This window comes from Cavia porcellus, unplaced genomic scaffold (genome assembly GCF_034190915.1).
Source record: "Cavia porcellus strain 051 isolate PalLab524CR breed Dunkin Hartley unplaced genomic scaffold, mCavPor4.1 scaffold_9, whole genome shotgun sequence".
Taxonomy (NCBI): domain Eukaryota; kingdom Metazoa; phylum Chordata; class Mammalia; order Rodentia; family Caviidae; genus Cavia; species Cavia porcellus.
Window position 1 is genome coordinate 2,603,620 of NW_026947492.1, and position 16,090 is coordinate 2,619,709.

At 41.6% G+C, this 16,090-nt stretch overlaps 1 protein-coding gene across 1 annotated transcript in view; it reads left to right on the plus strand.

Moving 5' to 3' along the window:
* Window positions 1-14,655: 14,655 nt before the first annotated feature.
* Zc3h12c (zinc finger CCCH-type containing 12C) overlaps window positions 14,656-16,090 on the plus strand; it is a 74,277-nt gene continuing 72,842 nt past the window's right edge. Inside the window, exon 1 of the mRNA XM_063255721.1 lies at window positions 14,656-14,865. Coding sequence (XP_063111791.1) covers window positions 14,833-14,865 — 33 coding nt within the window. The 5' untranslated portion in view covers window positions 14,656-14,832. The remainder of the gene's footprint in view (window positions 14,866-16,090) is intronic.

Sequence of the window (16,090 nt, forward strand, 5' to 3'; positions counted from 1 at the left end):
GGCCTCGACGCAGAGGGCACTTCAGTCTTACCTCCCTCCCACACAATCCCATGTGGGAAGGAGAGGCCACTTGTCAAAACGCAAAGCAGAGGAGACAGATCCCTGCAGTGTTTTTCACCAGCAAGATCTTAGCTGCCTACGATCCTCCCATTAAGCACCATCTCTAAAAGGCCCCACTTCCCAATATCACCTTTTTAGAGCACACTGCCGACACAGGAGCTTTGGGGTACAAAGAACATTAAAACAAAAGTATTCTAAGCCAGGTATCAACTAATGTTAGGGAACATAAGACAGTAAACAGGTTCAGGAGGATACTAATCACTTACACCTTTGATCAAACAACACTGGGCTGCAGTTGTTTATGATCACTCTGCACCACGAGACGGGCAGCTCCTCAGGACTACAGCCGTGTATTATTTATCACGGAGCCCACTGTACAGTCACGTGCACTAAGTGGATGTGAAAATAATCACAACACTAGTACAAGGTACTTGACTTGTAATTAGTATTACATTTCAAGACAATCAAATGTGGACAACTAGACTACCTCCAATTGGAGGTCATCCTCCCCTCACATCTTCTTTAAAACTTTCAGTTCCTCCATCTCAAGCAGCTTCAGCCACCTGATTTTTAACAACGGGCCTGATAATATACACTGGAGAAAAGGCGTCTGCTTTAACAAATCATGCTGAGAAATTGGTTATGCACATACCGAAGAATCTTGATCCCTATCTCTCCCCCTGTACTAAAATAAAATCAAGATGGATTAAAGACCTATATGTAAAAAACAGAAACAGTGAATCCTCTGGGAAAAAAAGTTCATAAAACCCTTGGAGACAGGCACTGGCAAAGATTTCTTAAACAGAACCCCAATTGCATAAGAAACAGCACGAAAAATCAACAAATGGGATTACGTCAAATTAAGAAAGTTCTGCTCAGCAAAGGAAACAACCAGCAGAATGGAGAGGCACCTGCAGAACGAGACAAAAAATGTTGTTGTTTATTTTACTAGTACAGGATTGCGGTTCATACAGTTTACAGTCCTCTCCTCTAACCCGTCCCCCCTTTTCACAGAAGAGGATGCTACCTGCCTTAACACATGGTATAGCGTTAATATTTACATTGATTAGCATTATCAGGTTCCTATACGTGGTATGTTTCTATTCTCTTATTTCTCCTTATCTTCTCCCTTCTCTAGTTCCTCTGTACTCTTTCCCTAGTTGCAAACTCTCTCCCCTTCCGCTTTCTTTTTTCATTGCCTTTGTTTGTACTTTGCCTCATTCAAATGAGAGATACCGTGCAGTAGTCAAGCTTCTATGTCTGATTTGTGTCACTCACCATCATGTTTCCAGGTGCATCCATTTTCCTAATGCTTCAAATTTGTCACTCCTCCTCGTCAAGTAGAATTCCGTTGTATTAGAGACCACATTTTGTTATTCTAGTCATCTGTTGGTGGGCATACAGGCCTGTTCTGAGATTTAGCTATTATGAACTGTGCCACTATGAACACTGGTATGCAGGAATTACTATAGTAGGGTGACTTAACCTCTTAGGGGGAGACACCTGGCAGGCAGCACCTGAGCCATGTGGAATTTCTAATTTCAGACCTTTAGAAGATTTCCATAATGACTGGACTAGTTGGCATTCCCACCAACAGTGTAGGAGTTTCCTTTTTACCACAAGCATATAAGCACTTCTTACTGTTTGATTCCCTAAATAATTGCCATTCTTTCTGGAATAACATAGAATCTTAGTGCTGTTTTAATTTGCATTTCTCTAATACTCAGAGATGTCAAGCATTTTTCATATATTTGTTAGCTATTCATCTACATCTGTGAAGTATCTGTTCATTTCTCTGGCCCATTTCTTGACTGTCTTTAGTTTTAAGAGTTTTCTTTCCTTTTTCTTTCTTTCCTGTTTTGAGCTTTTTATATATTCTAGATATTAGTCCTCTGATAAGTAGCTTGCAAATTTTTTGAGTGGGAAAAACCTAAGACAGAGGACTAATATCTAGAATATATAAAGAACTCAAAAGAATTAGATCCCCTAAAATAAAAGACCCAGTAGAAATATGAGCAACAGAAATGAATAGATGCTTCTCCGAAGAAGAAATACAAGTGACCAAACATATATGAAAAAACATTCAGCATCTTTGGCCATTCCAGAAATGCAAAGGAAAACAGCACTGACATTCCACCTTACTCATCGTCAAAGACTCAAAGAAATAGCAAATGCTGGTGAGAATGTGGTGGAAAAGGATCTCTTCTATGTTGTTGCAAGGAATGTAAACTAATACGGTCACTTTAGAAATCAGCATGAAAATTCCTCAAAAAACAAAACCTAAATTCCATGTGATCCAGCTTGGGTATCTTCCTGAAACTCACACATTTTCCTCTCCATGTGAAATGTAACACTTTGCCTCCCTTTTCACCAAAAGAATATCATCTTTAGGTGCTAAATTTGAGTTAACTGATAAAGGTTAATAACTTTGGAAGTCAGGTAGAACTGGGCTTGAATTCTGGCCCCACCACGAACTAGCTGTTTCACCAAGTTACTTAACATCTCTGAGCCTACTTTCCCTCTCTGAACAGAGTTATTATACAGATTTCACGACATAAGAACCTTACAGAGTTTTAATAACCCAACATGATACTAAGTGCTAACGTATATTGACTCATTTACCCCTGTAAGACCCTTACATAGAAGACTTAGGAGTGAATATCGGGGCACCGTTCTACAGCGAGTTCTGTACTTCCTTTAAAGCCACCTTCTCTGCCTCCCAGTCAGACAGAAAGATAAAGAAAGGTACCAAAACCAGCCCTGAGGTGTCACCAGGCTCAGGCATGCCACCCTTACACCGTCCAGACCTGGCCTGAGTTTCCCGGAGACAGGCAGTCTGCAGCTCTGCATGGCTGCCAGCAGCTACCTTTCAGGCCCCGAGCTGGCTCTGCTGACACGAAGGACGCGCTGCAAAGTTCAACTCTTCAGCTTCCAAATGAATGAAAACCACTCTTCAGAGTGAGCTGGCCCCCAGCATCTCGCTGGAAAATAGCAGCGACTCACAGGAAAGACAGAGAGTGAGTAACCGTCAATGAAAGGCCACACATTCCCTCACCAACATCACCAGGGAAATACGGTCTTATGCTGGAACAAACCATACGGATGAAGAGCTCCCAGTGTAAGTCTCATCTGGTTTATAAATTTCCTAACTTCTAAATTAGTTGCACGAGGAATTTGAGGGAAAAGTACAGAGGCCATAAAGAAAGAAATTTTGCATGAGGTGGGCTTGTGCATCACAACCGGCACTGCTGGTGACGTGTGAAATGACTATTTCCCAGCTTTGATAAGAGAACTCATTATCAGAGTCTGCATGCCGGGGATGAAAACATTCCACCAGAAGCAAACAAACCGAAGTGCCTTTACCACAGACAACTATGTTGTCAGAAGTCTGGACATAAATCTAAAAAAATCTAACAATGAAATAATGTTCAACTCCTTCCTTGTTGATGATTATTATTTATTATTGCTGTTGTTATTACTATTACTATGCATCATTCGGTGCTACCTGACTCTCCAATGTATTTGAAGAAAGTATCATACGACATGTAGGTTTTTCTTCCCACCTAGTCACTGTTTTATGCAGTTATTAAATATATTAACAACCATATTTATCCAATGAAAACCATGTCTTGATTTTTTTAATGCTAATAAATGTTCAAAACTTTGAACTAAACATACTGTTGACATACTATTCTTCAGGACAAAATATATTTGTACATCTCTTAATAAAAGGAATATGTTCTGAAAAATATATCATTAGGCAATTCTATTACTGTATGAAGATCATAAACTGGACCTACGAAGAGAAATATGACTACAAGATCTTTAGGTGATACGTTCTCATGGGACCACTATCCTATCTCTGGTCTATTTTTGGGCACATGTCTGTTACAAATCAGTGTTATCTTCATTCACATGCATGGGAGAAGCTCAGAAGAATTGATATATTAAAGGAAATATCTAGAAGACTAGGAATTAATACTAAAGTATCGTCTATTAACTAAATTGAGGATATATTCAACAAAATCAAGAATTCTTACAAGAAAAGTATATGAATAAAACATTGCAGCTTCCTAGAACCTGAACCCCTGTGTCACAGGTGACAAACCTTGGGGGGCAGAGACCACCTCCCACTGTAGAAACTCGGGCAGTGGGTCCTGGGTCACCCAGCTTTCCTCGTAGAGTTCTGGCACACAGCAAAGGCTCCCTTGTCGGATCCTCTTACCTGGTGATTTGAGCCAGAAGCTAATGACTATTAAAAGAGGAACCTCCCAGCATAATAGCCAGGCCAGAAACTACATGAATTCATTTTCATAGCAGCAGGCCCAACAACTCGAGTGACCACTTTCAGTGCTAGAATCTGGCTGAAGGGGTAAAATCTGCAGTGTTTGTACCCAGCAGCCGAGGCATAGGTCTCTTCCTGAGATACTTGTGCCTCATGGTGGTGGGCAGAGAAGCTGGCTCCCAGCCTGGCTCCTTTGCACTTCCAGAAATGATGTCAGATTTCCAGTATTCTTTTAAAAATCATGTTCTATGAGATCAGAATCCTGACCTCTTGATTGTGTCTACTTCAAGAAAATATTAAACGCGTTACTTCAGCTACATAGTCTGAGAAATAAGGCAATTTCTTCTAGGTTAAGAGAGAAACAGTGGTAAAAACACAAATTTTGCAATGGCAAGGCAATTGCCAGCCTTACAACTACAAAAGCATTTACTTCGGTTTGGACATTCTCACTCTGAATTACAGCGTGCTTTCCAGAAGGCAGTGAGTGCGTATTGACATACAGCAGGCATCAGCCTTTAGCTCTCACCCGCTCTGGAACCCTCACGCTATCCCGTGGCTTCCAGCCTGCTCTGTCTCCACACTGACTGGTCAGCTGTAGAGTTCGGCTTGGGGAATTAGTTCCCATCCACCGAGAACACCTGCCCTCCTGGACCAACCCTGTTCCCCTGGACTTGCTCTCCTTTACCTCACTGTCTTCCTGCTTCCCATCAAAATCTCTTCTCTGACATGCTGCTTCTTTAAAGTACTGAGTGGCTGAAAATTGCTCAGAGTAAATTTTAAATGTTCTCACCACAAAAACAGTAAGTATGGAAGATAACAGGCCTGTTTATCAGCTTTATGTAGCAATTCCACAATGGATACACAGGCCAAAACACCACCAAGTACCCTGTCCATCCATACAAACACACACACGCACACACACACACACATGTGATTCTTGTCAATTATAAAATAAGTTAGTCTTTTAAAAAAAGAACATAGGAGAATGCACCATGCTGGGACTGGGATGGTCCAACAAGAAGCCAGAAGCCACGCAGCTTTCAGGAAGAGAACTCAGTGCCTCCCATGAGCCTACTGGCCAGCCGGCTGAGAATCAAACCCAATTCCCGAGCCCCGGCGCCGTCCCTGGGAGCAACCTGCTGGTTCAGAGCACAGGCTGAGTTGATAGCGACTAAGGTACATGAAGCAACTAAATGCTTGCATTGTCTGGTTGATGTTGCAGGCCTGGGCCAGCGATCTGAGCATCCCTTAGGAGGGTGACAGTATGCAATATAGCAAATACAGGGCATTTCTTTCTATGTTGTCTTTGAAATCCAATATTGTTCTCACTGTTTTGCTTTGTTCTGATGGCTTTGCTTTATTCAATATTCTATTTTGATTGGTTTTATTCTATTTTGTTTTTGGTTTGATTTTTCCTATACCTGATGGAATGGACAACTATTGCAAAAACAACAAGATATACTGTGCTAGCCATTGTTGCTTTTCTAGTGTCCTGGTTCAAAGTTCTATATCAATTTTGTGGCTTTGTTTTGTTATGTTTTATTGGATTTTACTATCTTTAAAATTAAAAAATAATATAGGCTAGTATATCTCATTTTATCCTAATTCTTAGGAGATAAATCATAGTAGTAAATTGTTCAAGTGTAAAGTATGTTTGCTGGAGTTGGCCTATACTGTCTCTCACAAGTACGAAGGGATTTCTTTTTCCTGAGAGAAGAGAAAACCTTTTGTAAGAATTTTATCTTTGTTCTATTCCAGACAGTAGTATCCATTAGACTACATCATAACTTAATCATTCAATAAAAACTGTGTCTCCCACTAAACAAAAAGGTTATTCAGGGTAGTCACAGTTAACACAGTACTGTAAAATTATGGTCATCTCCAATTAACAGAGAAAAAGCAGGTCATCAGAGAAACTTACTAAATGCTCTATCCCATAGCTAGCTCATCACAAAGGGAACTGGATTGCTGGGACTCAAACCAGGCACTAGACCTCAAGCTTCACACTTTCCCTCAACAGAACAAGATCGCTGCACTCCGGTGTCACTCACGGTACCTGTGACACCCAGATCCCCTAGTTACTTGTAAAGGGAACTGCTCCATCTTGAGCGGTGCCCACAAGGCAACCCTGGCCAGCCACGGTGCTTTGCTCACATTTCTCTGCCCTTCAGTGATTAAGCAGAAGTGGGCACCTATCTCCAGAGGGAGCCAGTTGACAGACTGGTCTGCAGTCTATGAGAAATTCTAACACAAATAGTTTTGACTCGACAGAGATTACTTATGCCAACCAGATTCTAGCTGAGTCTTGTTTCTTCTGATCCAGAAACTCCAGCTGACTCAGCCTTTCTGTAGATAGTAGTCATATACACTATTCTGATTAACTGATTGAGTGGAATAACCACGTTCAACTTTCTGTTTCACCTCTCATGTGTAAACATGTCCTAACAGGACAAAACATCATGTGTTTTGGAAATTTCCAATATTCTTATGCTCTGACTGCTACTTTTCTGTTTTTTAGGTTCCATAGCCCCGTAAAACTTTGCTCTTTCTCTGTTTCTCATTCCCTCTTGATTGTACGTGCTAATGCAGCCTGCTTTACATTAAGTATCTTCCTTAGGGCTCACAACAGTCCTGTATGGCTGCTCCTGGGATCTCTGTTTTACAGATGAAGAAAGCAAAGCACAGGGAGATGGTGAGGGTCTGGATGAGGGCAATCGTGGAGGGGAAGAGAAGAGGGCACGCTGGGGAGTTATTCTAAAGGTGCAACCCCGAAGTCCTGGCTGCTGCATGAGAGGTGGAAGTGGGCATGGGAAGCATCAAGGATGTGTCAATGTGCTGCCACTTGTCCGACCTACTGGTCAGCGCTAAGTGGACCTTTGAGAAGCACCCCAAGTTCAACATTTCTAAAACTGTATTTATCGCTCTTTCCCACAAGGTCTGCTCCTTTTAATATTCTCTTTTTCAAAGAATATCACTATCACTGCTGCCAAGTGGCAGGTACTCCACAGGAAGAGATGCAAATGAGGAAATAGTTAAAACTATACTAACACTGCGTATTCAAATTGCTTTCTTCAACTTACTCATTTATTTACTAGACTTTCATCTCCCTCACTTAATCATAAGCTTCTCAGCATCACAGATTGTGCCTATAATTAGAGCTAACATTTAGCGAGTTTTTTCCCCAAAGGTCAAGGCTTAGCACTTGCAATGCATCATCCATGTAATTATTCTAACAGTTTCTTATGATGTGAATGGTTACAGACAGGAGGGATATCTAACCCAAATAAATAAGATCAAAGAAAGTTCTAGAATGAAATGAAATGCTGAGCTGAATCTTTATTCATGAAGTTATGAGAGGGAAAGGTTTTATAGGCAAAGAAAGCAGCCTCTCTATGAAGGCCAGGAAGGGAGGGAAAGCACAGAACCTTCCGATAACTACAGTGTGTCCAGAGTAAGAGGGACAAACTCAAATGGCTGCGAGGACCTGGCGGCTAAGGTAAACAAGGCGGCCGACCAGGTTAAGGCCAGTGAAGATGCGGCATCCAGAGCAAGCAGCGGAGTCCACGGCCTCTCTCACAGGGCCGGCCTCTGTCCGGGTCACACTCCTTCCTCCCTCACCACCTTCCAGTACACCCCTGTTTGTTCTGTTTTTTGCACTGCTGTGTCTACTTTCTGGGTCCTTCGTCTCTTGTCATTTACTCTGTCTGTAGACTGCGTTGCATGGGGGACTCCTCCACGTCATTTTAGCTCATATGGGGCTTGTGGGCAGGACTGTCACTTCTGCCCACAAGCCAGCCCACAGTTGCTAGCGCTTCATTTGTTTTTTTTCAAAGCACTTACTGTTAGGTAAAGTTATTTTGCTTGCTTGTTTATTTCATATGTGTATTTAATGGTATATCGGGTGCTGTAATTTGTGTCTAGATGTCCCCCAAAGCCTCGTAGTCATGGAGGCAGGCTTCTAGAGTTTGTGACTGATTCATGGTCCGTGCTAGGATTATGGGTGTGAGCGCCACCCTCGCCCTGGGGTGTGCAGCCTGCATACCATATAAGGGAGGAAAGAGGCTTGTTCTTCTGCTACCATGAACTGCTGCTTCTCTGCCAGGCCACTCTAGCTTGGAGCCAGCTCATTATGGACTGAAACCTCCGCAAACTATGAGCCAAGGAAACCTTCCCTCTTTAATTTGAGTGTCAGGCATTTTGCCTCCGCGACCCCAGACGATTAATCAACATATTAGGCAAACATACAGTCCGTTGAAGGAGGAGACTTGTCCAGTACCTCTAACAATGGCTGATACATACTAGGCACCTAATAAAACTCATTTTTTAACAAACAAATAACTGTTGTTTTTATCATGTGCCTATTTAGTGTCAGGTTCTTTGGGCTACAGAGATAGATTTGGTAATCATCAGTCAGAATACAAAGAGAATGCTAAAGGAATGGGTAAGAAAACCAGGTTATGAGTATACAGCCAAAAGATAATGGGTCACAGAGAAACTCTTGGAAGGAGTACACAGGTGGAGAAAAGCCCCAAAGAGACTGATGAGAAGAAGAGGGGCTGGGTTTGGTTGTGCATGACTACAATCCCAGTACTCTAGGAGGCTGAGGAAGGAGAATGGCATGTTCAAGCCCAGCCTGGACGGCTTACTAAAACCCTGTCTCAAAATAAATACATATTAAAGATGGGGACGTGCCTAGTGCAAAGACCTTGTGTTCAACTCCCAGTAACACAAAAAAAAAAGAAGGTAGAGGAGGAAAAAGAGTAGAAGAGAAATCAACAAGAAGCTAAGGCCTCCTGTGAGCTGGCGCCACGCATGGGCTGCCTGCAGGAGGGTCAGCCACCAGCCCTTTCCAGCATGTGGTCAGGGGGACCAGAAGAGCCAATCCCGCCCCGCCCCACTGCCCCATAAGTGACTGGCTGATTCGGAGAAACACAGGCTGTGATGATACTAATGAGGTAAAATACAATGAATGCCCGTAGCATTTAGTGTTCCATTGACTTTGCAGGCCTAAAGCTGGTGGTCTGATCATCTATTCAGAGGATAACAATACATAGCACATTTGGGGGACCTCCTTCTGAGGTGGTGGCCATCGTTAATTCTCTATTATCTTGTTTCAAAACACTGTATCATTGTCATTGTTATGTTTGGTTGGGCTTTATTTTGTTTTATCTTATTTGATTTTGTAGTATCTGATGGCATGGACAGCTACTTCAAAGATAAGAAACATTATGGTAGTGATTTTGGATTTACTATTTTCTTGTTTTGAAGTCCTGTATTACATTCATTGTTTTGTTTTTCTTGGTACTACTTTGTTCTGTTTTGTTTGATTTTACTGTGTCTGCAGGTATGGGCAGCTATTTTGAAAACAACAAGAGGCATTATTGTAACCATTGTTGATTTCCTATTATGTTGTTTTGAAATCTTGTGTCATTTACCCTGTCTTGTTTTGATTGGCTTTATTGCTTTATTTTGGTTGGTTTTATTCTCTCTAAAATAAAAAATTTTTTAAAGGTGTAGGAGAATGAGGAGGAGGAGGAGGGAGAGGAAGGGGAAGGAGGGAGGAAGGAAGGGAAAACAAGGAAAGCAGCGTCCACCACGCCAGTAGAGACTTGCTCAGACAACCTGCTTCTGGTTGATCGCACGGGCATTAGACCCCTGCGTACTCAGGACTTCCTGCGTTCCTTTGTCTTAGTTCTGTTCCTGTTGGGAAGCTTCGTGAATAAACCTTCACCTCTGTTTGCCATTTGTGTGGGTTTCTTTTTTTTTTTTTTTCACTTTATTCCCTTCATTTTCCTCTTCAGGTAAATACATTTCCATTCATATATTGCTGCTCTGCTTCTCTTATAAAATTATTTTCCTAACCCAGGCATGATGGTGCATACCTATAATCCTAGTACTTGGTAGGCTAAGGCAGGAAGATTATTGTGAGGCCAGCCTCGGCTACAAAGCTCAAGGCCAGCCTGAACTGCAAAGTGAAAACCTGCCTCAAAAAGACAAAAAATTTAAAATTAAAATTAAAAGATAAAATCATTTTTCTATTAACAAGACAGCGTCCGTCATTCTTATGTTCCGATTCTGGTCCTGATCCCCATCCTCAAAATCCTGGTGATATCATGAACCTGTCTGTAATTTTCATTCTGTGTGACATAAAAACACAAACACTCTCCCAAGCAACACACATGTATGTGTATATATTGTTACCTAACATGTTTATTATAGTGACTACAATTACATAGAGGGAGGAAATATGTGATATTCTACTAGGGTGTTAAGGATGGTTTCTCCAATAAGGTGACACTTGGGCAGAAATCTGAAGGACTTTAGATATCTGAGAATGAATGTTCCGGAAAATAGTAAAAGCATGAAGGCCAGTGTGGGGGAGGAATAGGAGAAAATGGTAGAAGCTGAGGAGCTGGCAGAGCAAACAAAGCAAGCAGCAACTGCTTTCAGCTTGGGGATCATCAAGCCTGATCTAAGCAGCATCCAATCAGTGCCTGACACTGTCGGCAGACAATTAATATTTTGAGAACTAAGACCTGCGGAGCCCAGATGACTGAATGGTCCCCTTAGTCAGGCACGTCTGGCAGTTGATTACATCTGATCTGAGATGTTCTCTAGTTCTCCCCCCAAGGGTATCTCTCGTAGAATTTCCAAAAGGTAGTTTAAGATATGGAGTGCCGATCTTATTTTGTGCTTCTAAGTGCGGAAGCAGGGCTAAACAAACACTTGTTCGACTGAATTAAATCAAAGAAGGCAGTGGAATATAGTTACAAAATGAAAGAGAATGAAAACATGGTGAGGTACATGGTAATCTGGATGAAGGGGTTAAAGATGATTTTTTTGAAACTTAATACTTGACTTCAAAACTTGCCACAAGAAGCATGTTCTCCTGCTACAATTTAATATATTAGAAAGATACTAGATTTTAAAATCAAAGAAATCTTCCATTTATTTACTATGTGGGTCACCTGAAGTTTTTAGGCCTCAGTTTTACAGTTGGTCAGCTATTCATAGAGTCTTAGAAAATGATGGTCCTCGTTTTCATACATAAAGAATTGATCACTAAGAAAATACGAGTAACTATAGGGCTGAGGATTTAGCTCAGCTACTTGCCTGGCAGGTAGGTGCAAGGTCATGAGTGTGATTCCTGATACAAAGAAGGAAGGAAGGAAGGAAGAAAGGAAGGAAGGAAGGAAGAAAGAAAGAAAGAAAAGAAAATATAAGTAAACTGTATGGACCCAAATTGTTCCAATTCTGAAATGCTCAGCTAGTATAAAAACAGTGGTAACACATTTTTTCAGGACAGTGTCTTTTTGTATCTGCCTAAGACAGATAATGCTCATTTTAAAAAACAGATGGTTTTGAGAATGATCCCGAAGACCTAGGCTTTCTCAATAAACCTCCAAGAGCTGAGCATACAAAACTCAAAAATTAGAGAAATTCATATGAGGACTGCAGAGGAGGAGAAATGTTTCAGGGGACTACTGATATTGCTTCAAATAAGGCAAATGTTTTGATCAAAGTAAAAGACCACAGACAGTTCTAGGTGAATGGCTCTGCTATGTCTGAAGCAGAGCCTGCCTTATTCCTGACTCTGAGTGCAAACTGTGTTCTGTACACTGAACACAGAATAGAAAATGCAGAATACAAATAACTCCTCTAAGATCAGAGCTCCCTCTCACTGCATCCCTGATCTGTGACCCACGAAAATCATTAAAAATTGTCTGACCGTTGCACCTTCTTTACCTCTGCAATCTTAATCACTTCCCACCTATCCCTGGGATATTTGCTCACAGGAGTCATAAACGCGTGCTTTGCATTCCTTGCCTGGTGGGAAGAGTCATTTCTGAATTCTTCTAGACAATGTTTGACTAAACAGCGCTTAGAATTTCACAGGTCAGACAACAATAGCTGACAGTGCAGAGCGTCCGCTTCCTTCCCCTGCTGACTGGACGGGAGTATCTGGAGCCATCTGCAATGGTTGTGTCTCCTGTATCCATCTGCCCTAGTCACTGGGCTCACTCACTGCTCCATGTTAGACTCTACGGTCAGTCTAGACCCTTGCTGGGTCCACGGCACCACAGAGGTCTCTAACAGCAGACTGACTCCGCAGCAAGCCTGCTGCATGGACAATTCAGAGCGTCCAGCCGCTGAAGCCTTCTCAGAGGACTCGCTCTTCTCAGTATTTATAGTGGTATTTGCTGTTTGTTCATGAGATCATTTTGTTTTGCTTTGTTGGCCTGTTGACTTTCTTTTTCAATTCCATTTCTTCTTCTTCTTCTTCTTCTTCTTCTTCTTCTTCTTCTTCTTCTTCTTCTTCTTCTTCTCCTCCTCCTCCTCCTCCTCCTCCTCCTCCTTCTCTTTCTCTTCCTCCTTCTCCTCCTTTTCCTTCTTCTCCTCCTCCTTCTTCTTCCTCTTCTTCTTTTTCAACCAAACCCCTTTCACTTGCTAGTTCGGCGCTGGCTTCTGATCTCATTTGCCCATGATTAAATTTCTAAGTCCCCAGTTCCTTTGAGACTTGAATTCTACCTCGCTCACCCTTTCAGAGACTAGCCTGACTTGGTTCCTACACGCAGGTCCTTACTGCCTTCTAACAATTCAGTGTCTAAAGTAACAACAAAGACGAGACATCACTGGGTGTTCCAGCTAAGCAGGGCTACCCGGAGTGTCTTCTACCCACCAGACATAGAAAGATTGAGGACACGGCAGGAAGCAGGATAGAGCTCCCATCTTTGTGAAACCAGCATATCACAAACTGATATGCTGATAAGGGAAGATTAACAATAAAACAGGTAAGCAAATGTAATTCTAGATGAGGAGCCATTTGAGAAAAGGTGACACCTTTACCTGCCTCCTGCCTGCAGCTGACCTGCTGGGAAGCCTCCAGCCCACGTCCACTTTTCTTCCTGCATCTCCTCCTGAGAGTATCCTTCACTGTCCTCCCCAAAGCAGGTCCTGTCAAACATTTTCATAGAAGCTGAGTGCAGAGCCTCTGACAGCTAAGTTGTAAAACAGTGACTAATCGCATTAACGACGGCTGTGAATCGTTGAGTAATAATGGGATCTCCCCGGCTACAAGATCATGAGAATCTTTCCCTTCACCGGGAAGCCCCAGAATCCACATGTGAAATTCACAGGACTCCTTAACTTCCTCTTCTGTGCTCTGAGAACAGAAAAAAGAAGTCTGAAAAAAGTAATGCTATTTATAGAATACAACAGAGAAGGTAAGGATAAAACACATAACCCATAGATGCAGCCTTTCAGAAAGTGTTATTGAATAATGAATTCAAGCACCCAATTTGGAATTCAAAACCCATGAAAAAGTAGAAAGAAAAAAGTGAATCTCTTACACGCTCTTTCTTTCCAGTTGTCTAGTTCTACTGTTCATACACAACCAGCGAGACCAGTATCTTGCGTGTTCACCAGAGATATTACATACACATGTAAGCAGAGATTTTAATATAACTTAAATTTAATATAAATTAATATTATAACCATTTGTCTTCAACCTACGGTTTCAGTAAACCATGTCTGGAAGTTTATTCCACGCATATATGTATTTTAATAGGAAACTATCTAATACACGAAGAGTCTATTTAAACAGTCTCCAATTAATGTACATTTAAATTCATTTTTTGTCTTTACAAGTCATGTTCTAGTCAATATTCTGGAAACATAGCCTTTCAACAGAAGATGTCCTCTAATAATAATAATAATAAATTGTTCCTTAATTCTGTTCAACTCTCTCGTTTTTGAACATTTATAATTCTCAATACCAACTTACTTTTTAAACAACACATACTTCTAGAAATGAAGAAGCTATTTTAGTAGACCTAAAAATTCAGATTTAAAAGAAAAATTTTAAACCTTCTGGACAGGGTGAACTGCTGCAGAATGGTAGGTGTCATCCTTGTCAAGATGACACAGCGTTACCTTGGTACATCTTTTTTTCTATAGTAAGTGCTCGTTGTTCTCAGAATTCCTGTGTTTGCCAAATATCAAGAAAGTAGGACGGCCACCCGGTCTGACTCAGGTAGAAAACCCAGGAACCAATCACATGACTCGAACACACTGGAAACCTTGCTGTTCTGGCTCTCTGGTGGCCTTCCACAAATGCTGGAGGAGGGGGGTCATGTGGCTGCAATGGAATCTTGTGGTTACCCATCAAAACAAAGAAGTCCTGAGATTGGTCAACAGCACACATCCCGTGTCCCCCAGTTTCCTTTCCCTAAGAACTCAACAGTAATAAGCAACTCTAGCCAGTCACCATGCTCATGGGCAAAAATGTGTCTCTCTCCTACACAGCACGTGCTTGATAAATGGGGATTTTTTTGTCGTTGAGCAGTGATGATAAGTGAACCTAAATGATTTCTACCTCGTTGGAATTAACCAGAAGTTCTCTAAAAGACATGGACGAAACTGCATGAAATACCACACATGCGTGTGAAGCACTTTAAAGGAAGTAAACTTCAGATAAAGAGCTGGAGATGAAGACGCATCTGAGACATTGTTTTCCCGAGGTAAGTGTCTGGGCAGAAATGTGAAGGCATGAGGCTTGAGACTGCTAGAGTAACTCCTTTACAAACCCAAGTGTAGCTACTGGGTCCCCACATTTCCAAGCAGAGAACTCTCAAGGAGATTTCCACTAGGAAATGTCTAGATCGAACCAGAAGCATCCCACGGGGCTGTACAGCAGTTGTGAACATTGGGGTGACCTTTTTAAGCCTCTAAGCATCTTAGGTAATGCTTAGACTACACAACTGGAAGCTCAGCACTAAGGCAGTCATGGAGAGATGGAACAGCAATCTGAAACTCAGCTACGAATGTAGTAGACGGGACTATATTGGGAGCCACGTTATACAAAGGAGAAATGCTGGCTCTGCCCTTGTGACCATTCTCTCCACATGTTCCTTACCAAGCACCTGCCTTTAACCAGGAGGCTGCCCCAGGATGCTGCCTCCTGAGGAATCATGGCCTCCTGAGTGCTTTAATTACCTGCAATTCCAAGTTGCAATTCAAGATTCAGATTTGACTTTATAAGTAAAATATGATTTTGCTATCAAGAATTGGTAATCGTAGGAGTGTTGTATTTGCCCAACGCGTGTTCCAAAGCCTAATACTAGACACTGAGATTTGGATCCTCATTTCTAGTATGTGCAGAATGGAAAGTGGGATCAGATTCAATAATCTCTAAATTTTCTTTCATCATTCTAATGAACTTAAGAAAATTGCTCTCTATATAGTCTCTTTTCCCTATAAGTAAATATAACTTGTGATTAAATAAAAAGATGAGTGGAAATTCCCAATGCCCACTTAATGCAGAGCCTTAGAAACATTTTATCTTTATTATAAACCTTCTTCCAACTCTGATTTATAAAGATAAACAGCCATCCTCCGTTACTCTTATATTAGAGGCCATTTAAAATTTTCATGCTTTCTCAATAGCAGACAAAGTTTATCACTGTACCTTTTCTACACAATACTTTCCATGTGCACGCCCTAGTATTACTTTTACTGCATGCTTATAGCCAAATGATTCTAAATACTTTAAAAACTGCTCCTCAGCCCCTTCACTTACCCGTTTCCAGTTGGTAATACATCAGGTTTCACATTTACAACCACCAAGTCATTCTGAACCTCTCTCTTAAGCCCGTCTTCATCAGACACGTTTGATCATTCACAAAGCCTCGATGGCTCAGCTCACGGTGTCTCGCCAGCCTGCCTCTTCCTGTTCCATCTACATCG